Raw genomic sequence first — 26904 nt, 5'->3', positions numbered from 1 at the left:
CAGACAGCATCTCTGGAGATGCTGCCTGTCCCGCTGAGTTACTCCAACATTTTGTGTCTACCTTTGATTTAAACCAGCACATGCAGTTCTTTCCTACACTTTTCAGCTTTCCTTGTGTCCAATTTTTAACGTCTGTTCATTTTCTACTAATTATTTATTAGTTTATTAAATTAGATAATTGATCGCAAAATCAAAATAGATGTGTGTATTGATGGAAATAAAAGTTGATAAATGTGGCTTGACTTTTAAGTAGTGTGCATATCTGTACCGTTCTGTCCGCACAAACATCACTGATTTATGGTGCAATGCGTCATAAGATGGTTGTGTTGATAATATCTTCACTAACAACATTGGATCAGGCCTAAGATAGATACAAAATGCTGGAGTAACTCAGCGGGACAGGCAGCATCTCTGGAGAGAAGGAATGGGTCTCGTTTTGGGTCGAGACCCTTCTCCAGACTGTCCCGCTGAGTTACTCCAGCATTTTGTATCTAATCTTGGGTTTAAACCAGCATCTGCATTTCCTTCGTACACAATGTTCCAGGCCTCCTCTCTTAGCTCACTACCTCTCTGACTGAGAATGACACACTGGCAAGTTGCCGCATTGCTTCTCACTGCAGGGGAACTGTTGCTACACACCACAGGCCCAACCGTTCCCACCCACCTGCAGCACCCATCAAAGCCACCTGAAGCACCCATCAAAGCTACCTGCAGCACCCATCAAACCAAACGGAGCACCCATCAAACCCACCCTGAGCACCCATTAAACCCACCCTGAGCACCCATCAAAGACACCTGGAGCACCCATCAAACCCACCTGACCATCCTTCAAAGACACACTTGACTGTGGTCTTTGGTTGGACAATACTGTCTCCATTTATGTTAAAAGAACAATCTATTACTTTTCACAGGCCGACGACCTATTGCACAATATTCAATAGACAATAGACAATAGACAATAGGTGCAGGAGTAGGCCATTCAGCCCTTCGAGCCAGCACCGCCATTCAATGCGATCATGGCTGATCACTCTCAATCAGTACCCCGTTCCTGCCTTCTCCCCATACCCCCTAACTCCGCTATCCTCAACTCACTGCCTTGAGGCAAACAATTTTCCCATCATTAAACTAGACTTAGAAAACATAGAAAGTAGGTGCAGGAGGAGGCCATTTGGCCCTTCGAGCCAGCACCGCCATTCATTGTGATCATGGCTGACTTCTTCAAAACACTTTAGTTCTTCCATCGAAAATAACTCACAATGTCAGGAAGCAATGGTAGAAATGTAAACACTGATTCTCTCTTTGTCTCCTGTGCATGGAGTGGCTGTTGTGAGTTCCAAGGTCCCAGCTAAGTTGGGTTTATGCAGGGTTTGGTCAGATGCACATCACTTTCAGGGGAAGAAGCATCTAAGAAAGTTATTTGTTCCCGAACTTCCTGCTTCAGGTTTGGCAAGGTGACCTCACGAAGGATTTGGAGGCAGATGTTGTCCCATCTCCCTCTCATGCCTGCTCAAGATTCATGAGTCACAAGTGTTTCACTGTCGCATGTACCGACAACAGAATTAAATTCTTCCTTGCAGCAGCATAACAAGTTTGTAACACGGAGATAATATATAAGTCATCTTTCTCTTAAACTCCAGCAGTTACAAGACTAGTGTGTCCATGATAACCTATCATTCATGGTCTGATTAACCCTCTCTGAACAGCTTCCACTACATTAACTTTCTTCCTTAAATAAAGAGACCAATACTGCTAAGGTCGCATTAAAGCCTTACATAACTACACATAAAAACACAGGCCCTTCGGCCCACCAAGTCCATGCTGGCAATCGACCACAAGTTCACAGTAGTTCTATGTTATTTCACATTCCCATCCAGTTCCTACACAGCAGGGATAGTTTACGGAGGGCCATTAACCTACAAACCCGCACGTCTTTGGGATGTGGGAGGAAACCCACACGGTCACAGGGAGAACGTGCAAACTTCACACAGACAGCGCCCATAGTCAGGATCAAACCCGGGTCTCTGTCGCTGTGACACAGCAGCACTACTGCCTGCGCCACTCTGACGCCAAAATGGTGGCGGGAGGTAAGACACTAATGAATGGCAGATGGGCGATGGACAGCAGGCAGAGGACAAGATGTGAAAGCAGCAGGTCACATCGATGGGTGACGGACCTTCATCGGTTAGTAAGTCTCAGAAACATACCTCCACTTTCATGGACAACGTAGAGTGCAAATTCATCCGGAACATTCTCCACCTGTAAAACACATCAGGGACAAGTTGAAATGTAGTAGGACCATGTGCTGGTGAAGCAGGCAGCTGGTTCACTGGTGAAGCAGGCATCTGGTTCACTGGTGAAGCAGGCAGCTGGTTCACTGGTGAAGCAGGCAGCTGGTTCACTGGTGAAGCAGGCAGCTGGTTCACTGGTGAAGCAGGCAGCTGGGCCACTGGTGAGCAGCATCTCCTTGCTCCACACCCACACTACTTACACATTGCACAAGTCTCTAAACAACTTCCATCATTATTTTGCACTGTGCAGTAAACTTTTCAAACACAAATGCATTTTTAAAACATTTATCTATTAAATTGGAATGTATGTTATCATTGTAATTGACGGTAAAAAACATTGATAAAAGTAGCTTAATTTTTAATTAAAACACCTTTTTCCAACAAAATCTAAAGCACTGGTCAGTCAGCTGGTGGAGAGCAGGGAACTCTGAGAGTAATGTCTGGAAAGCCTGTTCACCTGCGGCCATAGAAGTGGCTGTCAATGACTCCATCTACACCTCACGGTGCCTCGGCAAGGCCAGCAGCATTATCAAGGACCAGTCTCACCCCGGTCACTCCCTCTTCTCCCCTCTCCCATCGGGCAAAAGGCATAGAAGTGGGAAAACCCACACCTCCAGATACCGGGCCGGCTGTTATAAGACAACTGAACCGTCCTCTCACCACAGGGAGAACAGTCCTGTCCTCCCATCTACCTCACTGGAGACCCTCGGAATATCTTTGATCGGACTTTACTGGCTTTATCCTACACTAAACGTTATTCACGTTATTCCCTTTATCACGTATCTGTACACTGTGGACGGCTCGATTGTAATCAGGTATTGTCTTTTCGCTGACTGGATGTAACAAAAGCTTTTCACTGAACCTCGGTACACGTGACAATAAACCAAGCTAAACAATGGCACTGCAAACTCCAGCCTAGCATTTCAGCCTGGCTTACCATGAACTTGTTGAGCAGCAGGGTGAGTACTTGTGTGGTGTTCATGCTGCTGCAGACTCGCACGTTAGTCACGGAGCCGTACGCCGGGGTGAACACTGACGTCTGGAGACCAAAGGGAAACAATGAGAGGAACGAGCAGAAGGAACAAAAAGCTGCAGGTAAACATTACACACGACAGTCTGGAATAACAACTATATATTTTCCCAACGCAATCCTTCAACCCAATGATATTTGGAATCTTGCAGTGGGAATGTGTGTCAGGTGCAGTGGACACCAGTCTGGTTGGACTGTGACCATCCTGTCCTGTTTGATTGTACAAGGCGCTGTTCTATTTCAACTCTCCCGAAATGAACTGAAAGGTCTAACATTGTATTTCACTGCTACTTATTTATGTTTTATATTTTCTATCTGAGTGCAGTAATTTACACTCGTGCTTAGTAAATGTTATTTGCTTGCATTCTGTGCGTTTGTTTATTTCTGAATTTGAAACGGAGTGGCAGCTGCTGTAGGCGACGGACGGACGTTGGGTTTGCGGTGCCCATGGGCGGTGGTGTTGGTGGTGCCCACGGGCGTTGGGTTTGCGGTGCCCATGGGCGGTGGTGTTGGTGGGCGGTGCCCGCGGGGCTGGTGTTGGCGGTGCCAATGGGGAGTGGTGTTGGCGGGGCTGGTGTTTGCGGTGCCCGTAGGTAGTGGGTTTGTGGTGCCCGTGGGCGGTGGGTTTGCGGTGCCCATGGGCGATGGTGTTGGCGGGGCTGGTGTTTGCGGTGTCCGTGGGCGGTGGGTTTGCGGTGCCCATGGGCGGTGGTGTTGGCGGTAGTGCCCGCGGGAGACCCGACGGCCGTGGGCGGGTGGGCGAGCGAGCAGATGGAGCACAGCCTGTGGCAGCAGTACGGGGCGGCGGTGGGTGAAAGGAGCTGACGATGGGCATGGTGCCAGGCCAGGCCCACCCTACTCCACCCATCCAGTGCCCCCACCACACCCGGCGTTAACCAGTGGAAATAAACTGCAGATCTCCTTGGGGCAAGATCGGCCTTTTCAGTGACTTGGAAGTTGCTAGATGGCGCTGGAACTCTCTCTCTGCGTGCTGTTCCAGAAGAGGATCCGTTGCACTCATGAACAGTGGGATTGGACTGGACAGCAGGCAGAACAGGCAGCTCACTGTATAACGTGACAATACACTAACTAACTAACTAACTTGCAAGTTGCTGCGTTACTTCCCTTCATTGAAGTAATTTACTTTGTCAACATCTGTGAATTCCACCTAGTTCCAAATTGCCAGCATAAATTGGACAACAATCCTTGCCCCAAATGTACTTCCCCGCATTCCAACAGTACTTCATAGTTTCAGGATGTTACAGGTTACCAAAGCATGTTATAAAAGCAAAGTTTTAATGAACAAAATACAGAGCAATTGATAAAAGTTTCTGACCAGCCATATTTACTAAGACCTGCAGAGGGCAGCCTTGCATGGGGTTTAGAGCTGAACATATCATTGGGTCGGAAACAGGCCCTTTGGCTCAACCTTTCCCTGCTGACCAAGATGCCCCATACAAGCAAATACCATTTGCCCGTGTTTGGCCCATACCAATCTGAACCTTTCCTATCGATGTACCTGTCCAAATTACTTTTAAATGTTGTTATAGTCACTACCTCCTCTAGCAGCTCGTTCCATATACCCACCCTCCTCTGTGTGAAAAAGTCCTATTAAATCTTTCCCCTCTCACCTTGACCTTAAGCTGTCTCATTCTAGATTATCCTACTGTGGGAAAAAGATTCCGTGCATTCATCCTATCTCGGTCCCTTATCATTTTATGCACTTCTATAAGAACCCTCCACATCCTCCTGCGCTCCAGGAATAAAGTCCTAGCCTGCCCAACCAATCCCTGAAGCTCTGGCCCTCGTGTCAAGCAACATCCCCGTAAATCTTCTCTGCGCTCTTTCCAGATTAATGAGATGTTTCCTACAGCAGCGTGACCAAAACAAACACCATACTCCATGAGTGGCCTCACCAACGTGGCAAGGACTATCCTTGATCGCACTTTACTGCCTTCACCTTGCACTAAACGTTATTCCCTTATCACGTACCTCTACACCGTAAATGGCTCGATTGTAATCATGTACAGTCTTTCTGCTGACTGGATAACATGTAACAGAAGCTTTTCACTGCATGTGACAAAAAACTAAACTGAACTGAAAGGTTGGACCAGCTAACACAGCCAAGACGCAGTGTTTAACTGTGACGTTGCCGCGGTTACCGAGGCGTGAACCTGCCTTGTGATTGTAGAAGTGGCCGTTGATGGAGAAGCGATGTCGTCTCACGCGCTGGCTCTCTCCCGGCGTGTGGTACTTGCTTCTGCGTTGGATCAAACAACTAGCATCACTCTTTGTGCGCATCAGCTGAGGGACTTCATCTTCACAAGTGGTGCTTGTGGACACTGGAGACAAGCAAAGATGGTACATGATAGGCCAAGAACAGCACCAGTTGTCAGTGTACCACAGATTCAAGAAGGAACGAGAAACAATCCTTCAAAAGTAGTTGAAGTGCCATCAATGGTGGTCATCTTGCTTAGGAAAAGAAACTGCAGATGCTGGTTTAAATCGAAGGTACACACAAAATGCTGGAGTGACGCAGCGGGTCTGAAGAAGGGTCTCGATCCGAAACGTCACCTCCCAAGATGCTGCCTGACCCTCTGAGTCACTCCAGCATTTTGTGTCTACCTGATCATCTTGCTTCTGTGAAAGGTCACACCAGAGACCTGAGCACACAGCCCACACTGAATTTGAAGGCAGTAGACAAGAATTTGCAAAGGTTGATCGGGAAAGGATTTTGCAGGTAAAGGGATGTCTAGGAGGTGCGGGGATGGGGGGCACTATTCAAGGTGAGATCAGGGTCAGAGTGAAGGGCAAGGCTGGCGGGAGTAGGTGAACCCTGGATGACAAGAGATATTGAGGCATTGATCATGAACAAGGAGGCAGGTGAAGGGGAATCCCTCGAGGAGTGTCGGAGATATTGGAGTAAATTTGACATGGAGATCAGAAGATTGTGTGATCGAGAGCTTACTGTACTGGAGATAGATACAAAATGCTGGAGTAACTTAGCGGGTCAGGCAGCCTCACTGGAGAGAAGGAACGGGCGATGTTTCGGTTCGAGACCCTTCTTCACACTGTATTGTAATGTTTTTACAGGGTGATACAAGGTAGTTCCAGGTGGTGCCTCAGTTTCGCCCTCTGGTCCTGTGAGACTGCCCCACTGTACACCTGGCTTACCTGAGGTGCCGTGAGTGCCCATGTCTTGTGGAAGATCATCTCTATCGGTCGACTCACAGTCAACTTCCGATAAACAGGTATTTGTCAACATCCATGACACGGTTCCATTCCTGCACGATTGGTGGAAAAAACAGAGCAGACGGTCATTAGAATCATACTGTAGAATGAGTGCGAACGTGTGATTGATGGTGTGGACACGATGGGCCGAAGGGCCTGCCTCCATGCTCCATCTTTCAATCCATCAACCAGTCAGCCAATGTTGGAGAGGACCATTGGCCCATCTCCAACCTGTCCCATCATCTCTCCATCCTCGCTACATCCTCTCCACTCAGCAGTGTTCCATCCTCTCTCCATCCTCTCTCCATCCTCTCTGGATCCTCTCTCCACTGAGCAGTGTCCCATCCCCTCTCCATCCTCTCTCTATCCTCTCTACACACAGCAGTGTTGAGGGGTGGCTGTGACTGGCTTTGAATGAACAGCCTCAGGTAGGCGGCTTACCTGTGAGAGTTGTTCTCTTGTTCCAGTCGAAGGAGTTTGGACGCTGAGAAGTGTATGCGCTCGTTATCATCCTGCATCTGCAGTCGTATCGGTCTCCTGAGACCCCAGGAGATGTTGAGCAGCCCCTCGATAATCAGCTCTGCATCATCCTGGAGCAAAGGCAAACATCGCCGGTCAGGAAGCCCAGGCTCAACCCCCCAATGTCACCGGGGCTGCACGGTGGCGCAGTCTCGCAGTGCTGGAGACCCGGGTTCAATCCTGCCTTCTGGTGCTGTCTGTAAGGAGTTTGCACGTTCTCCCTGAGACTGCATAGGTTTTCTCTGGGTGCTCCAGTTTCCTCCCACACTCCAAAGACATACAGGTTTGTAGGCTAACTGACTTCTGTAAATTGCCCCTAGTGTGTGGAGAGAACTAGTATGAACAAGGTAATCACTGGTCGGCACGGACTCAGTGGGTCGAAGGGCCTGTTTCCATGTTGTAACCCCAAACACCTGATATTACAGCAAATGTAAGAAACCTGGTGAAAACATAGAATATGGGACAGTATATCACAGGACAGGATGTCTGCATCATACACGATCCCAAGCCCAACCCTTGCCCACCTGCACTTAATCCACAATCTTCCATTCCCTGCATATCCATGCGTTTATCCGAAAGTCTCGTAAACACCACTATTGTATCTGCCTCCACCACCACCCCTGGCAGCACGTTCCAGGGTCCCACCACCCTCTGTGTAACAAACTTCATCTCCATCAAACTGCCATCTCACCTTAAAGCTATGCCCTCTAATATTTGATTTTTCCATTCTGGGAAAAAGGTTCTGACTCTCTACCCCATCTATATCTGTCATAATGTTGGAAACTTCTCTCAGGTCTCCCCTTAACCTCCGGCGCTCCAGAAAAACAATACAAGTCTGTCCACCCTCTCCCGGTAGCTGATACCCTCTGATCCAACCTCTCCCTGTAGCTGATACCCTCTGATCCAGGCAGCGTTCTGGTAAACCTCCTCTGCACCCTCTCCAATGCCTCCACATCCTTCCTGTAATGGGTGGAAGGTTGCTCTGTCCTTGTCAGCTGCATGAAGGCGCTTAACTTTTACTTATGTTCATTTTTAGGATGTGGGTTCAACCATAAACTGGGAGGATACCTTGTTCTCCTGAGCCTCGAGGTCTCAAGGGCCAAATGACTTAGAAGCAACAAATCTGGTCATCAGGCTGTCATGAGATAAGAAGTCATGGGTCTACTCTCAGACAACTCCAACGTGTCCATAAGACATGGAAGCTGGATTAGGCCATTCGGCCCATCGAGACTACTCCACTATTCAATCATGGCTGATCTATCTTTCCCTCTCAAACCCATTCTCCTGCCTTTTCCCCGTAATCCTTGACACCCTTAATAATCAAGAACTGTCAATCCCCGCTTTAAAAATATCCATTGTTGGCCTCCACTAGCCATTGTGGCACTGAATTCCCCAGGTTTCCCATCCCCTGGCTCATCTCCTTCCAAGGTACATCCTTTGTCCAACATCACTCAAGGCGCGAGCGATCAGCAGAACAGCTGCCACGGTGGGTGGCACTTCACTAATTCTTGCACTGATGAAAACCTGTCCTGATCAAGGCTACTCCGTGTGCTATTTCATTCAGCCACATGATGGTGCCCAACACCCAACTCTCTCACAAGGCACATCCATGACAGAAACGTTCTGCTGGCAAAGCAACAGAGTGGTGGAGGAACAAACCTTGACTGGAACTTCAGTCCACCACCTCGAGATGAGTCGAGTTCAGTTTACTGTCACACGCACCCACACGGGTATCACACGCACCCACACGGGCATCACACGCACCCACACGGGTATCACATGCACCCACACGGGTATCACACGCACCCACACGGGTATCACACGCACCCACACGGGTGTCACACGAACCCACACAGGTATCACACGCACCCACACGGGTGTCACATGCACCCACACGGGTATCACATGCACCAACATGTCAACACGGGTATCACATGCACCCACACGCCAACATGGGTGTCACATGCACCCACACGCGTATCACGCGCACCCACACATCAACACGGGTATCATGCGCACCCACATGGCTATCACACGCACCCACACCCACACGTCAACATGGGTGTCACACGCACTCACACGCGTATCACGCGCATCCACACGTCAACACGGGTATCACGCGCACCCACACGGGTATCACATGCACCAACACATCAACACGGGTGTCACACAGCAATTGCAACACATTCCACCCAACCTCTCCCTACTGGCTAACCCTCCACCCTATCCCACCCCCTTTCAACCCACCAGGGTATGGGCTTGATGTGTGACCTCTGGTGGAGGGGGCTGGGGGTGGGGGTTGGGGGAGGCTGGGTCCAGTAACAGCGGGTGAGGAGAGATTGATGCAAAGACAGATACGGAGTCATGTGCAAAAGGCAATGTGTTCTCTCACTGGCAGAGTAACGTGCATGACTATAATGTTATAGTCTGTAGTCTCTTTTTTGCTCTAGTTTATTTTCACCCACATGTTTAGACCGTAATGGTGTATCCTTATTGTTTTGATGTGGTTATGCTTTATTCTTAATTGTTAACTATATGTTTGTGTTGTCATTTGTGAGCGGAGCACCAAGGCACATTCCTTGTATGTGCATACTTGGCCAATAAACTTATTCATTCATGTTAAAATCTTGCTGAAGAAATGTCAACCAGACCTCAGCAAATGCTCATTGAGAATGGACAACATTTTGAGAGAAGCCAGAGCTCCAGGGAAGCTGTTTCACAATGACTCCGGCATTCTTGAGTTGTGTTTTGCCCACAGGGATACAAAGCTCATCCAACCAGCAAGTTCTAAATCTCATCAATATGCACTCCAGAAATCTGAACCATCTTGAGAAGGTTCACATCTGGAACTCATTAAACTTCATCTGAAAGCCAATTTAATGAGATCATTCTCCCTTGTTTTGCAGTTTCTGTTTGGTCGAGTTAGACAAGGGAAAATCCCAAAGCAAATTGAGGGCAAAGGGTAAAGTGGGAAAGAGGACGGGTTGTCAAAGTATCAGACAGGATATAAGTCAGCTGCAGAAATGAGCAATGGCACATGGAGATTAATCCGTAAATGTGAGGTGGTGTGCCTAATGTTCATAAGGTCGAGGAGCAGAATAAGGCCATTTGGCCCATCGTCCACTCTGCCATTCCATCGTGAATCAATCTCAACCCTGCCTTCGCCGCATAACCCCTGACCCTTACTAATAAAAAATCTGTCAATGTCCCCTTAGAAAATAGCCAATTGTGGCAATGAATTCCAAGTAAAGGTAAAATATACAGTGAATAAAGTCACAGCCATACAGCAGAGAAACAAGTCCTTTGGCCCAACATGCCCATGCTGACCAAGATGCTCCATCTATGCTAGTCCCACTTGCCACATTTGACCTACATCTATGCAAACCAATCAAGGACCAGTCTCACCCCGGTCACTCCCACTTCTCCCCTCTCCCATCAGGCAAGAGGTACAGAAGTGTGAAAACGCACACCTCCAGATTCAGGGACAGTTTCTTCCCAGCTGTTATCAGGCAACTGAACCATCCTACCACCAACTAGAGAGCGGTCCTGACCTCCCATCCACCCCATTGGAGATTTTTGAACTATCTTTTCTTGGACTTTATCAGACTTCAATATTATATCTTGCACTAAATGTTGTGCCCTTTGTCCTTTATCTGTGCTTGTGGACAGCTTGATTGTACTCATATAGAATCTTCTATGATTGGACAGCATGCAAACAAAAGCTTTTCATTGTACCTCGGTACTCGTGACAACAATAAACTAAAGTAACCGTCTCTCCACTGCAAGGGCTGTGGTTCTGGACTGTGGCCCAGACCAGTGCATTACAAGTAGTATTAGAAAATAACTGCAGATGCTGGTACAAATCGATTTATTCACAAAATGCTGGAGTAACTCAGCAGGTCAGGCAGCATCTCGGGAGAGAAGGAATGGGTGACGTTTGGAGTACTGTGTGCAGTTTTGGTCTCCAAATTTGAGGAAGGATATTCTTGCTATGGAGGGCGTGCAGCGTAGGTTCACTAGGTTAATTCCCGGAATGGCGGGACTGTCGTATGTTGAAAGGCTGGAGCGATTGGGCTTGTATACACTGGAATTTAGAAGGATGAGGGGGATCTTATTGAAACATATAAGATAATTAGGGGATTGGACACATTAGAGGCAGGAAACATGTTCCCAATGTTGGGGGAGTCCAGAACAAGGGGCCACAGTTTAAGAATAAGGGGTAGGCCATTTAGAACGGAGATGAGGAAGAACTTTTTCAGTCAGAGAGTGGTGAAGTTGTGGAATTCTCTGCCTCAGAAGGCAGTGGAGGCCAGTTCGTTGGATGCTTTCAAGAGAGAGCTGGATAGAGCTCTTAAGGATAGCGGAGTGAGGGGGTATGGGGAGAAGGCAGGAACGGGGTACTGATTGAGAGTGATCAGCCATGATCGCATTGATTTTTTGCCTCCAAGGCTGATTCACATGCGAACCGCGATGACTGAATGTCCAGGAACACACTCTCTGTGCCCAGTGGGGCTCAGTGGAATCTAACACGGCAAGCACGCAGTGACCAACAACAAACAGCTGTTTTATGGAATTTCCAACTCTCCCCGATGGAATTCACGATTTCTCCTCAGTACCAACAGTCCAGGATCGTGCAATGCTCAGCTGTCTACCGCCAGTGTTTGATGGGAAGGTTTAGCTCATCGTTTACTCAGGAACAACTCCGGGAAACTGTCTGCCTGGTAACTGGCCGACATGGCCCCTCGTGTTCCTTTACTGTGCTGCCCAATTTCAGTGAAACGTTTCTGAAAGCCAGGAATTCAGGGGAGGGACCACAAAATGCAATTTCCATTCCAGGATCATCCTGGCGAAGGATGCTTGGACAGAGATCCCAGTGAAGGCAGCGAGGCCCAGCAGTCTGCACCAAGTGTGCACCAGGTGCATCTGTGTGGCACCACCTGTGAACCTGGTGCACCTGTGTGGCACCATGTCTGAACCTGGTGCACCTGTGTCTGCACTTGTGAACCTGGTGCACCTGTGTGGCACCACCTGTGAACCTGGTGCACCTGTGTCTGCACTTGTGAACCTGGTCCACCTGTGTGACACCACCTGTGAACCTGGTGCACCTGTGTCTGCACTTGTGAACCTGGTGCACCTGTGTGGCACCACCTGTGAACCTGGTGCACCTGTGTGGCACCACCTGTGAACCTGGTGCACCTGTGTGGCACCATGTCTGAATCTGCACCATGTTTGAACCTGAGAACCTGGACATCCAGATTGAAACACTCCTGCTTCCCAGCTCCCACCAGACTCTTGGACACTGCACAACGCTAACTACTCAGCGGGTCAGGCAGCATCTCTGAGGAACATGGATAGGTGACGTTTTGGGCCGAGACCCTCCTTCAGACTTTGAAGAAGGTTCTCGACCCAAAAGGTCTCCAGAGATGCAGCCTGACCCGCTGAGGTACTCCAGCACTTTGTGTCGATCTTCACAATGAAACACTCTTGACAACAGCACATCTGTGGCCAGCTGTTCTACCAACTCACCAAGCAGAGAGACTTCAAGCAGTGGTGGTCCTGACCCACCCAGCTGTGCAGTCTGCGCTGTTACAGTGGCGATGATGTGACACGTCAGGCCAGATGACAACACTGACCACATCGGTCTCTCTGTTGGTCCTGTGTCCCTCACTAGTCACACTGTCCCCATAGAACAGAGTAGAGAAGGAAAGCTTACACAAGCCGAGAGCCAAGAGTGTTTAATTGTCATATGTATCAGCAGCAATAAACAACTTCTTCCCAGCTGTTATCAGACTACTGAATGGACCCTTCGTAAGCTCGGATGTAGTCCCGATCTTCCAACCTACCCCACTGTGGTATTTGTGCTTTCCCTGTGACTGTAACACTACAGCACTGTAACACTGTATTCCCCGCCCTCTGGTATTTCTGTTGTACTTGTGTACGGCTGGATTTTACTCATGTATAGTGCGATTTGATTTGACTGGCGGTGCTGGCTCGAAGGGCTGAATGGCCTACTCCTGCACCTATTGTCTATTGTCTATTGTCTATTGACTGGATGCCACGCAAACAAAAGCCTTTCACTGCATCGCAGTGCACATAACAATAACAGACGAATATTCTTACTTGCAGCAGATTAACAAGCCCAGTAACGCAATAACACCACAAATAGGTGAACAACAAGCAACAACACAATAAAGTAACCCTGGGTGACCACACTCAGACAGGATGGTATGAGGTTGGGGTTGAGGACAAGAGTCCAATCTCCACTGCTTGGGGTTCCAGGCGATTCACAAATCATCTCTTTTCTCCACACTGTATTAATGCAAATAGTTGTGGGATTTCCGAGAATGTTCCAGAATCGAGCAGAATTCCCCAGATAACAGACCCACCTTCCCAGAGATCAGGCTGGTGAATAAATCCGGCGGAGGGGACATCTGACAGAAGCATGTAGAATGATGAGAGGCACAGATAGGGTAGACAGTCAGAACCTTTTTCTGTAGGGTAGGAATGTCAAAGACTTGAGGGCAGGGCTTTAAGGTGAGAGGGGCAAAGGTTAAAGGAAATCTGTGGGGCAAGTTTTCTTACATAGAAGTCAAGTCAAGTCAATTTTATTTGTATAGCACATTTAAAAACAACCCACTTTGACCAAAGTGCTGTACATCAGTTCAGGTACTAAGAACGAACATACAATGGTACACAAACATAACAGCACATACATAAACAGTTCACAGCGCCCCCTCAGAGGGCCTCAAACGCTAGGGAGTAGAAATAGGTTTTGAGCCTGGACTTAAAGGAGTCGATGGAGGGGGCAGTTCTGATGGGGAGAGGGATGCTGTTCCACAGTCTAGGAGCTGCAACCGCAAAAGCGCGGTCACCCCTGAGCTTAAGCCTAGACCGCGGGATAGTCAGTAGCCCCAAGTCGGCCGACCTGAAAGGACCTGGAGATAGAGTGGTGGGTTAGAAGATTTTTGATATAAGGGGGGGCAAGCCCGTTTAGGGCTTTGTACGTGAAAGTGAGGAGCTTGAAGGTCATTCTGTACTGTACTGGGATATGGATATTAAAGATTTAGAGGGGTTTGGGCCAAATAAAGGCACATGTGACCAGCCCAGAATGTTAACTTGGTCGGCAGTGATGGGTTGGGGTGAGGGCCAGTTTCCATGCTGTACAACGCTATGATTTTGTAACTCTGACGAACAACTGAAACTGCATGGAACTAATTTTATCTTTCGACTATGATTCAATTGTCTAAGTTCTGTTTTTCAATGGAAGATATCTATTAGAGCATTGTGTTGGCTCATTATATTAGGACAGCTGACCAAAATGTTGGCAAAATGGTCGGCTAGCAAACTTCCTTAGGCAATTAGACGATACTGGAGGCAGACAGGGAGATTTTGCTAAAGGGATCAGGGGGTATGGAGAGAAGGCAGGTACAGGCTACTGAGCTGAATGATCAGCCATGATCATATTGAATGGCGGTGCAGGCTCGAAGGGCCGAATGGCCTACTCCTGCACCTATGTTTCTATGTTTCTATGTTTCTATTCCAGAGACTTGAACACACAGCCAAGAGTGGCCATGAAGGAAGCCTGGAGTCTTATATACGTTTACGTTTTTTAATCTCATATAATCCCTGGTATTAAGGAACATTCCATTGAACTGAGATTTATATGGCTGCGAAGGAAAAGATTTTAAATTACTGATTTAAAAGAAAATCAGTAGAACACGCGCTGTAACAGTGTGGTGCAAAGTGTATGAGTAAGTTTGCAGATGACACTAAACTAGGCGGTATTGTAGATTGTGAAGTTAGGTATCAAAAAATTACAGCAGGATGTTGATAAGCGTGGAAGGTGGGCTCCCACACTCCAAAGACATCCAGGTTTGTCGGTGAATTGGCTTGGTATAATTGTAAAGTGTCCCTAGTGTGTGTAGGATAGTGTTAGTGTGCAGGGATCGCTGGCGGGTGCGGTCTTGGTATAATTGCAAAGTGTCCCTAGTGTGTGTAGGATAGTGTTAGTGTGCAGGGATCGCTGGCGGGTGCGGTCTCGATGGGGCCTGTTTCCGCACTGTATCTCTAAATTAAACTAAGCTAAATGTTCAAGCTGTCCAGTCCTCGCAACATTCCTGTGAATCTTTCCATCCCTTGGCTGTGTTAAACTGGGCCATTATTGAGGTCTGCTGTATCCTGAGAGGGGCCAGAAAAATGTGTGTAGGAATGTGTGGTCGCCTTCGAAATATCTGCACTGCGTTATAATTTCAGTGGAAAATACCTCAGTGCTTAGCAATGTTATTTCCTTCTCCACCATTTGTTATCTTAAATCACTTCTGCTTTTATCTTCGGCAGTTTGAGTGCGGTGAATCTTGCTCAGCATTCATTGTCTGTCATACCCTTTTGTGCAATGAGCCAGTTTCCCGAAACCTGCCGAGCGCTGTGTGTAAATTTAGACATGAACTTGAACTGAAGTACTTTCACGCTGTGCAAACCCCCAAGTCTGAGCGGATATGCAAATCTTTACAGAGGAGGGGGGTTTGTGGCCACTGCTGGGGAACAAACCCACACTTGGGTGACCGCCAAGGAAGGGAACCAAGGACTCTGGAAAACAGTCTTTGGATCGTTTCATTTGACATATCAGATTATATTCTTATCAAACCTTTAAAAATATATGTAATTTATCTATGGTCTATTAAATATCATGGACATTTATCATTCCTGGTATTGGCTCCACATAAGATCAAAGTCATTTGCATTACAGATGGAGCTCGCATTTCCAGGCCTCTCTGGTTTCAAAGTTAACCAGTCTGCTTTTCAGCAATGTGACAATTTTTCGGAAGCATTCCCCCACCCTTACACTTCCTCCTTGGGCACAGCGGCAGCAATCATCATTTCATGAGTTCCATGAGCAGAAATTGGCCATTCAGTCCATAGTCCAGTCTACTTATAATCATTAATTTATTGTATCATTGATTATTATGTTTCTGGGTGATTACATTCATGAGTCTGTTAAACTGCAGCAAGAACTTTATTATTCCAATTCAGTCCAACCTGCCCATGCCGACCGACATGCCCCATTTACACGAGACCCACCTGCCCACTTTTGACCCTCCAAACCTGTCCTATCCATGTATCTGTCCAAATATTTTTTTTAATGTTGTTATAGTCCCTGCCTCAACCTCCTCCTTTTATAGCTCGTTCCATACACCCACCACCCTCTGTGTGAAAAAGTTGCCCCTCAGGTTCCTATTAAATCTTTCCCCCTTCACCTTAATCCTATGTCTTCTGGTACTTGATTCCCCTACTCTGGGTAAAAGACTGTGCATTTACCCTATCTAATCCCTCACGATCTTATACACCTCCATAAAATCACCATCAAAGCTCCAAGGAATAAAGTCCTAGCCTGCTTAACCTCTCCCTATAGCTCAGGCCCTCGGGTCCTGGCAACATCCTTGTACATCTTCTCCACACTCTTTCCAGCTTAACAAAATATTGGTACTTATACTCCTCACTTTTGTATTTGTTCTTCTTAAACCTGTTTCACTATTCTAGCTCTTCATTTGACTTTCTCGCCTCATGTCTCCATCTGTGATCCCTCCTCTTGCCTTCCGTCACCAAGACCCCCTGCTTTCGTGCTGCCCTGACCACCACGACTGGGGGAGGTGTCTTCAGCAGACCCAAAGCCTTTCCTCTGGAATTCACGTTCAAAGCCTCAGGGCTGGTATTCACTTGCATCTGGGACCAAAGACCCCAAATCGACACAAAAAGCTGCAGTAACTCAGCGGGTCGGACAGCATCTCTGGAGAGAAGGAATCGGTGACGTTTTGGGTCGAGACCCTTCTTCAGACCCCAAAGTGGTCGAGACAATGGAAGTTCGATTACCCCCCCTCCCCCTCATAATAATTAACCACTGGCAACCCAACCATATGGCCTCCTAGACAGACCTTATAACAGTATAACAGAACTTTATTGTCATTCGGTATAAATACCGAACGAAATTTCAGCAGTCACAAGACACAGCAAAAAAGAAAAGAACACAGGACACACGACCCCAACACAAACATCCATCACAGTGACTCCAAACACCCCCTCACTGTGATGGAAGGCAACAAAACTTCCACTCTCTTCCACTCTCTTCCCCCCGCGCAACAACCCTGGAAACATTCCCCCCCTGGTTCAGAGTTTGAGCTGGATTCTCTAACTGGATAATTATTTCTAATCTGAAATAACAACAGAAAGTGTTCAAGATTCTCAGCAGATCATGCAGAGTTAATCTTTCATCAAGAGCCTTCGTCAGAGCTGGAATATGAGGGTAGAATAAGCTTCTGGCTGCAGAGAGCGAGGCAAAGTTGTGGGAACCGGGAGTGCTGCCAACATTTATCTGAAGATGGGTCGGGCTGATTGAGTGAAAATGTGCAGGAAGGAACTACAGATGATGGTTTAAACCGAAGACAGACACAAAAAAGCTGGAGTAGCTCAGCGGGTCAAATAGCATCTCTGGGAAAATGGAATAGGTGACGTTTCAGGTCTGAAGAAGGGTCTCGACCCGAAACATCACCTATTCCTTTTCTCCAGAGATGCTGCCTGTCCTGCTGAGTTACTCCAGCACTCTGTGAAACGTCACCTATCCATGTTCTCCACAGATGCTGCCTGACCCGCTGAGTTACTCCAGCACTGTGTGAAACGTCACCTATCCATGTTCTTCACAGATGCTGCCTGTACCGCTGAGTTACTCCAGCGTTTTGTGTCTATCTTCAGTGCAAATGTAATTGGGCCATAAAACCATAAAGTGCCAGACACTGACATTCCTGGTCGGTCATGAATTCAATGAGCATTTGCCAGAACTGCTCAGTGGGTAAGGGGAGATTAATCTAATCCAAGGTCCTGGTCGATGAGCTTTCATCATTAATTGAACAGATTTGCAACATTTGCAGCTTTCAGTTTCAATCTGAGACGTCTCATTGGCCTGGGTTAACACAGTCAACACAGAGCCAGTGATAGAACCTGTATTCAGCTCACAGGCTGCAAGAACTCTTCCAAGAAATCACGTGATCTGCCCTAACTATTTCATTCTGTGTGTCTCCAGCACTCTTTATTCACACAACTCAATGCTCTAAAATAGCTTGAGGAACTGCAGTCACCAAGCTGTCTGTGATTACCTGCCCATTGTCTGCTGTCAAAGTCCATAGATGCTGACCTGCCCAGTTACCCCAGCTCTTTGTGTCTATCTTGAGTGAAAATGTAATTGAGAAATAGATCAATTAAGGTGCTAACAATTCAAGCTTTTAAAGAATCTCAGCATAAGAATAAAATGAAATCTTTTCAAAAAGTAGGTTCTGTATCTTTTAGTGAGTTCAATGGTGAAGAACAAGTGCCTACATGAATTAGGGGTAGGGCAAGATGAACTTGCCCTCAGGCTGGCCGACAGCTTTCATTGCCATTGAATAAGATCCCACGCCATTGTAATGGGTGAAGGGGATGTGCAGGGCAGGTCTTATTTACACAGAGGGTGGTGGGGGCCTGGAACATGCTGCCAAGGGTGGTGGTGGAGGCAGATACCATAGTGGGATTAAGAGACCTTTACGCACATGGATATGCAGGGAGTGGAGGGATATGGATCACGGGCAGACAGTTCAGGTTGGGACTTGGCGTCATGTTTAGCACAGACATTGTGGGCTGTCTCCAGCACATTCTAGGTTGTCCTGTTCCATGGGTTTTAGACAATAGACAATAGGTGCAGGAGTAGGCCATTCGGCCCTTCGAGCCAGCACTGCCATTCAATGTGATCATGGCTGATCATTCTCAATCAGTACCCCGTTCCTGCCCTCTCCCCATATGCCCTGACTCTACTATCATTAAGAGCTCTATCTAGCTCTCTCTTGCAAACATCCAGAGAATTAGCCTCCACTGCCTTCTGAAGGCCTTCTGCCTTCTGTATTTTAGAGATACAGCGCGGAAACAAGCCCTTCGGCCCACCGTGTCCGTGCCAACCAGTGATCCCCGCACATTAACACTATCCTACACGCATTAAGACAATTTTACAATTATACCAAGCCAATTAACCTACACGTCTTTAGAGTGTGGGAGGAAACTGAAGATCTCGGAGAAAACCCACGTAAGTCACGGGACAACGAGACAGATTTAATAGTGATGGGAAGAAAGGTTGGCAGAGAGATGGGGAAAGGTCTTTTTATAATGCGTTGAGGCAGAAATGCTCACTATGTTTATTCAGTACCTGGATGTGTCGTGAAGAGTTGTAACTACAGGGCTGTGGACCAGTGCAGTTACAGAGGAAAATACCTGCTGTACTGAGGGCATCTGCTCTGTTGTCTTCACTGGTCAGGCATTGAGTATAAGTGCCAGGAAGTCACGATGCAGCTTTGTAAGACTTTGATTTGGCTGCACGTGGAGTATCGTGTGCAGTTGTGGTCACCCCATTACAGGAAGGATATGGGGGCTTTGGAGGGGCTGCAGAGGAGGTTTACCAGATTGATACCAAGATTAGAGGGGATTAAAAACAGGGAGAGGTTGGACAGATTTGGATTGCTTTCTCTGGAACATCTGAGGTTGAGGGGAGACCCGATAGAGTTTTATAAAACTATGAGAGGCAAAGATAGGGCAGACAGTCACAGCCTTTCCCCCCAGGATGAAAATATCACACACTCGAGAGCATAGTTTTAAGGTGAGAGGGGCAAAGTTTAAAGAAGATATGTTTTACACAGAGGGTGGTGAGTACCTGAATATCACTGCTGGGATAGAGGTGGAGGCAGATACCATAGTGGCGTTAAGAGACTTTTGGACAGGCAGGTGGATGTGCAGGGAATGGATGGAGATGGGTTCTGTGCAGGCTGATAGAGTTGGTCTTGGCATCACGCTTGGCATGGGCATTGTGATGTGAAGGCCTGTTTCTGTGCTGTGCTGCTCTCTGCATTTGTTAGGCCACTGGGAGAAGGTGAGTCCTCAGTGATGTCATTCCCAGCCAGTAACGTCCAGGGTCAGACTTGCCCGACTGCAGCCACACTGAGCTCACAGGAGCCCTTCCAGGGTCAGACTTGCCCGACTGTCAGCCACACTGAGCTCCCAGGAGCCCACACACAGCGCACCCTCGTCACCACCACCCTCCCTCCCCCCACCCCGCCATCTCCGTGCGGGCAAGTGGGGGTGATCACCAGAACAGACGGCTGACCAGCGGTCACTGAACCCCTACTCCTGGCACCCACCGGGACCAAGCTTGGCCACACCTTGGAAGGGCAGTGAGGGCAGCACGCTGGCACGGCAGTAGAGTTGCTGCCTCACAGCGCCAGAGGCCCAGGTTCAATCCTGACCACGGTTGTTGTCTGTACGGAGTTTGTACGTTCTCTCTGTGAGGAGGAGGGAGTTGATGTAGAAGTTGGGGTGGAGGAGGAGAGGAGGAGGAGAGGAGGAGGAGGGGAGGAGGAGGGGTGGGTGAGGTGGAGAAGGAGGTGGGAGAGGAGGATGAGGGATAGAGGGAGTACAGAGAAGGTTCACCAGATTGATTCCTGGGAGGCAGGACTTTCATATGAAGAAAGACAGGATAGACTCGGCTTGTACTCGCTGGAATTTAGAAGATTGAGGGGGGATCTTATAGAAACGTACAAAATTCTTAAGGGGTTGGACAGGCTAGATGCAGGAAGATTGTTCCCGATGTTGTGGAAGTCCAGAACAAGGGGTCACAGTTTAAGGATAAGGGGGAAGTCTTTTAGGACCGAGATGAGAACGTTTTCTTTCACACAGAGAGTGGTGAATCTGAGGAATTCTCTGCCACAGAAGGTAGTTGAGGCCAGTTCATTGGCTATATTTAAGAGGGAGTTAGATGTGGCCCTTGTGGCTAAAGGGATCAGGGGGTATGGAGAGAAGGCAGGTACGGGATACTGAGTTGGATGATCAGCCATGATCATATTGAATGGTGGTGCAGGCTCGAAGGGCCGAATGGCCTACTCCTGCACCTATTTTCTATGTTTCTATGTTTCTATGTTTCTATGAGGTCGGGGAGAGGCGTGGATTTTCTCCGGGTGCTCCAGTTTCATCCCACACTCCAAAGACGTAAAAGTTTGAGTCTAATTGGCTTTAGTAAAATTATAAACTGTCCCTAGTGTGTGCAGGATAGTGTTAGTGTTAGTGTGTGGGCATCGCTGGCCGGTGCAGACTCAGTGGGCCAAAGGGCTTGTTTCCACATTGTATCTCTGAACTAAACTAAAAAGACTCCCTAGATTTAAACATTCAGGTAGATTCACTTCTTGGTCAAACCATGCTGGGAAAAACTGAGAGACCAGGTAAAAGGAAAATAAAGTTCACACCATTTACGCAAATGGAGAAGCGTGGAAACTATTTCACAAAAAAACAGACCAAAGATGAGTCCATCTGCCAGTGTCAAGTGTCACGATGTTCCCTCACGCGGCACATTGATCACGACTCAATGTTGTGCAAGCAGGCGCACTAAAGGTGATGCAAGTCCTACCTCTCTGTGTCTCAACTGGAAACTCTTCCCCTCTTGGTAGCAGTTGTAGGTCTTTAGAAGCATCAGCAGCTCAGACCTGGAGAGATGGACATAACAGGCACATTATTACATGGAGTTGGCAATGACAGAACGGTGTAGGAGGGTGGAAAAAGGTGCAATATAGCTGGGGCAGGACACGCCAGGCGAGTGATAGGTGGATACGGGGCAGCGGGGCCGAGGGGTTTGATTGGCATTGGGTGAGGTAAGCGACAAAGGCTAGAGGTGAAAAGGAGACAAAAGGCCAGATATGGAGAGAGGCGGTGGAAGGATATGGATGGACAGATATGGATGGAAGGATATAGGTGGAAGGATATAGTTGGAAGGATATAGGTGGAAGGATATGGGTGGAAGGATATAGGTGGAAGGATATGGATGGAAGGATATGGATGGACAGATATGGATGGATATGGATGGATATGGATGGAAGGATATGGGTGGAAGGATATGGGTGGAAGGATATGGGTGGAAGGCACAAGGGGGGGATAAAAGGGAAATGTGTGATGGGGATGGGAGATGAGTGTACAGAGGAGGGAGACAGGGGAAGTAGGAGATGGTGGGGAAAATGTACACTGAGATGGGGGAGCAGGTGAGGGGGAGAGGAGTGTTACTTGAAATTGGAGAATACAATGTTCATACCGAAGATAGACACAAAATCTGGAGTAACTCAGCGGGACAGGCAACATTTCTGGAGAGAAGGAATGGGTGACGTTTTGGGTCGAGACCCTTCTTCAGACTGGTTAGGGATCAGGGAAACGAGAGATACAGACGGTGATGTGGAGAGATAAAGAACAATGAACGAAAGATTTGCAAAAAAGTAAAGATGATATAGGAAACAGGCCATTGTTAGCGGCTTGTTAGGTGAGAACGAGAAGCTGGTGTGACTTGGGTGGAAATGTTGAAACCGTCGGTTTGTAAGCGAAGGTTTTGTGTTACAAAAGCCTCAGAGGCTGGGGTGGTAGTGATGTTGCTGGGGTGGTAGTGATGTTGCTGAGGGTGGCAGCGATGTTGCTGGGGTGGCATGCAGAGGCTGGGGTGGCATGCAGAGGCTGGGGTGGCAGCGATGTTGCTGGGGTGGCATGCAGAGGCTGGGGTGGCATGCAGAGGCTGGGGTGGCATGCAGAGGCTGGGATAGCATGCAGAGGCTGGGGTGGCATGCAGAGGCTGGGGTGGCATGCAGAGGCTGGGGTGGCATGCAGAGGCTGGGGTGGCATGCAGAGGCTGGGGTGGCATGCAGGGGAAGTGGTGGTCAGTGCAAGTTTCATTCATCATTAAAGCTGAATGGCTGTGGCTACATGAGACAATGAGACATGCTCCAATTTAAGAATGGAAACTGCTGGCCTGTCATTATTCTCATGGTCAGTTTCTCAAAGCGGAAGTAACTGACTCGAGCGAATAAAAGGGAAACATGAGATCGGATGTCCCTGGACAATACCTCACCCCCACAATGACTGTCTTTCCATTTGATGTTCCTCTAAATTATTTGTGTATAGAATTGAAAATAACGCATAGAAAGAATGAATGATTGAATGAATGAATCTTTATTGAATGATACAAGAGGGAATTTGAAAATCTTCTGGAGACACAAGAGACTGCAAGATGCTGGAATGATGAGCAAAAGCAAAGTTCTGGAGGAACTCCAAGGGTCAGGCAGCATCTGTGGAGAACATGGATAGGTGATGTTACACAGAGTGCTGGAGTAACTCCAAGGGTCAGGCAGCATCTGTGGAGAACATGGATAGGTGATGTTACACAGAGTGCTGGAGGAACTCCAAGGGTCAGGCAGCATCTGTGGGGAACATGGATAGGTGATGTTACACAGAGTGCTGGAGGAACTCAGTGGGTCAGGCAGCATCTGTGGAGGGAATGGTCAGACAACGTTTTGGGTCGAAATGTCATCTTTTCATTTCCCTTCACAGATGCTGCCTGCCCCACTGAGTTCTTCCAGCACTTTTTTGTTTTAAAATATTATATTCACATTACACAGTGGGGACGTTGTTCAGAAGCAGAAGCAGAGGCCGCCTGAACCCCTGAATCATGAACACAGACCAGAAACTCGTTTCTCTGCACTGTTTTGGCAGTCCCTCAGGATCAAAGGTGACTTATAAAGGACACAGAGTGCTGGAGTAACTCAGCGGGTCAGGCAGCATCTGTGGAGAACACGGATAGGTGACGTTACACAGAGTGCTGGAGTAACTCAGCGGGTCAGGCAGCATCTGTGGAGAACATGGATAGGTGACGTTACACAGAGTGCTGGAGTAACTCAGCGGGTCAGGCAGCATCTGTGGAGAACATGGATAGGTGAAGTTTAGTTTAGTTTACTTTTGTCACGTATACTGAGGTGCAGAGAAAAGCTTTTTGTTGCGTGCTATCCAGTTAGTGAAAAGACTATACCTGTTTACAATCAAGCCATCCACTGTGTACAGATACAGGATAAAGGGAATAACGTTTAGTGCAAGATAAAGTCCAGTGAAGCAGGCTGGGAGTTTGTGGCTGACGTTCCTCATTGCCAAGTTTTCAGGTTTTGGGGAAGTGTCTGCTCCTGTTGCACTGGTTGGTCAGTGGGTGCCGAGACTGAGGAAGGGAACACAGAGTGTCTCATCCAGAGTGGAACCCAGGTTGAGTTGGTCTCCAGACTGTGTCTCTGACCAGGTGCAGACTGACCAGTTCACTCCACAAATCCCCCCACCTCTTGTTTGGTTTCTCAACCTTGGTGGGATGGAGCCCTGGGCACTAGGGCCATGGAGATTGGTGGGGCTGTGGATGGTGTGCAGGGTAGCCATTGGCTGCCACATAACATTGACCTGTTGGTGAAATGGGCTGAGAAATGGCAGACGCACCAATCCAGAGCTGATGGATTTAGAGCATTAATCAGGCCGGGGCACATTCCATGGGTGGTGGTGAGCACCGATGAACAGACGGATCTTGGAGTACAGGCCCATAGATCCTTGAGGGTGGCAATGCAGGTAGTTAACATGGGTAGAAAGGTGTAGTGGGATGCCCATTAGTTGGGGCATCAAGACAGAAGTAGGGAGGTTATACTCCAGCTTTATAAACCATTGATGAGACCTCAGCTGGAGTAGAGTGTACAGTTCTGTTCAGCCACTGTATGAACGATGTGACAGTGCTGGACAGGGCGCGGAGGAGGTTAAGCAGGATGTTTACTTTAGAGATAGAGCATGGAAACAAGCCCCTCAGCTCACCGAGACCACGCCAACCATCAATTCCCATCACACTAGTTCTATGTTATCCCACTTTTGCACCACTCCTTACACACAGTGGGCAATTTACAGAGGGACAATCTACCTACAAACATGCACATCTCTGGGATGGGGGAGGAAACCGGAGCACCCGGAGAAAACCCGCGCAGTCACAGGGAGAGCACGCATAAATGTGAAAGTTAATAAGGAAGATGATTGTGGCGTATTAAATGGAGGATAAAGATAGAGAAATGTTTCCCCAACACTAGAGATTTAGGGAACTGAGGCAGGGATTCAGAGCAGATACAAACGGGACCTTTTCACCCAGAAACTTTCCAGCAGATGATGAAGCGAGTCTTTGGCCTCACTTACTTTGAAATACGTTTGTCTTCACTGATTTTGACAAGCACGGCGTGCTGATATCCCTCCATCTCTCGACTTCACCGAGGAGCCACCCGCTACAATCCACCTGTCTGAAGAACAAGGAGACTCGTTACATCACAAACAACTGCGTATGGAGATACAGGAGATCACAGATACAACCTGCAGCACAACACAAGGTGCTGGAGGAACTCAGCAGGTCAGGCAGCATCTGTGGAGGGAATGGCAAACAATGTTTCAGGTCGGACTCCTTAGTTTTAGTTCAGTTTATTATTGTCACGTGTACTGAGGTACAATGCAAAGGCTTTTTTGTTGCAGTCAGCAGAAAGACAATACATGATTACAATCGAGCCGTCCATAGTGAACAGATACAGGATAAATGGAAGAACATTTAGTGCAAGATAAAATCTACTAAAGTCTGATTAAAGATAGTCCAAGACTCTCAATGAGGTAGATGGTAGTCAGGACCACTCTCTAGTTGGCGAGAGGATGGTTCAGTTGCTTGATAACAGCTGGTCTGAAGAAGGGCCTCAACCCAAAATGTCACCGATTCCTTCTCCAGAGATGCTGCCTGTCCTGTCCTGTCCTGCTGACTGACCTATGGCTTCTAGTTTAAGACTCACTGCTAAGGTTAAACTATTGTGAAAACTGGAGTATAAATATTCTGAAGTAGAAATAACTACAAGTATCAAAGCATCAGACAAACTGGCAGCCCAAATAAAAGCACCTGTCCCTGGTCTCTGGGGAGAGCAGTCATGGGAGCAGGGCGTGATTGGATCAGAGCCATCCCTCCTGACAAAGAGACAAGTTGAAAGAGATGGCGGTTGGATTTATTGCCCTCGACGGTTGTTATTACTGACCCTGAATTAGCAAAACCCTGAAGAAATGAATGAACCAAACGTTTGCCAGAAAGACTTTAAACAGAAAGTTATTCACTATCACATCTGAATTATGGTAATAAATGTCGCAGTGCCAACATCAAGACAAGTCTCAGATTGTATAACCACTAGTTACAAGCTGATTAAAGTTATTGTTTTACTGCTGTGAGATGCACCAATGGATTGGCTTTGACTCAACCTTTGATCATGATTGAGTAATTCTGTGAACTCTTATTTCCAAATGATCTGAAACAATAGTTATGTCATATGTTATAAACTCCCGCGATGTGAATAGAAAAACAAATATTATATCTAACCTGTCTTTGTAACATAAGGACAAAACATAAAACTGACCGACAAACCCAAGCCCTGGACACCGTTGAGAATGATCAGCCATGATCGCATTGAATGGCGGTGCTGGCTCGAAGGGCTGAATGGCCTACTCCTGCACCTATTGTCCATTGACCCTCATTAAGTAGTTCTCAGAAATGCAATTTACAGCCCGCGTGAACAGTTCCATTATTGAACCCAAGGTCGGTATAAAGGCTCGGGGAAGTGGCACAAAGCCACTGTGTCCTGCGGTGCTCTCCCGTGCTTGCTCTGTTCACCAGTGACTGAGAGGAACGTGCCTAATCCAGCTGTTTTCAACACCTGGATCACTACAAGGTTGGTATTGGCTAAATGTGGAAATGCACCAACAGCGAGCAGAAATATCTATCCGAGATGGAATAGCTGGGAATTTCTAACCTCAAGAGTTAGTTGATATCGGTATTGGTACTGGCTTATCATCGTCACGTACACCATGATACCCAGGAAAGGTTTGTTTGCGAGCTATCCAGTCAACTCATGCTATACATGGGTACAACCAACCCGTACA

General features: G+C 47.7%; 1 protein-coding gene across 3 annotated transcripts in view; it reads right to left on the bottom strand.

Moving 5' to 3' along the window:
* The window catches only part of rassf4a (Ras association domain family member 4a), an 87749-nt gene that overhangs the window by 3172 nt on the left and 57673 nt on the right, over positions 1-26904 (bottom strand). For all 3 annotated transcript variants that reach the window (XM_078428612.1, XM_078428609.1, XM_078428611.1), the window contains exons 2-8: positions 25141-25241; positions 21533-21608; positions 6991-7139; positions 6493-6602; positions 5497-5660; positions 3226-3327; positions 2205-2256 (exon numbers count right to left, since the gene is read on the bottom strand). In XM_078428612.1, coding sequence (XP_078284738.1) covers positions 2205-2256; positions 3226-3327; positions 5497-5660; positions 6493-6602; positions 6991-7139; positions 21533-21608; positions 25141-25199 — 712 coding nt within the window. In that variant the 5' untranslated portion in view covers positions 25200-25241. The remainder of the gene's footprint in view (positions 1-2204; positions 2257-3225; positions 3328-5496; positions 5661-6492; positions 6603-6990; positions 7140-21532; positions 21609-25140; positions 25242-26904) is intronic.

Source organism: Rhinoraja longicauda, chromosome 35 (genome assembly GCF_053455715.1).
Source record: "Rhinoraja longicauda isolate Sanriku21f chromosome 35, sRhiLon1.1, whole genome shotgun sequence".
In the NCBI taxonomy this organism is placed as follows: Eukaryota; Metazoa; Chordata; class Chondrichthyes; order Rajiformes; family Arhynchobatidae; genus Rhinoraja; species Rhinoraja longicauda.
This window is presented reverse-complemented; position numbering and strand designations above follow the sequence as displayed.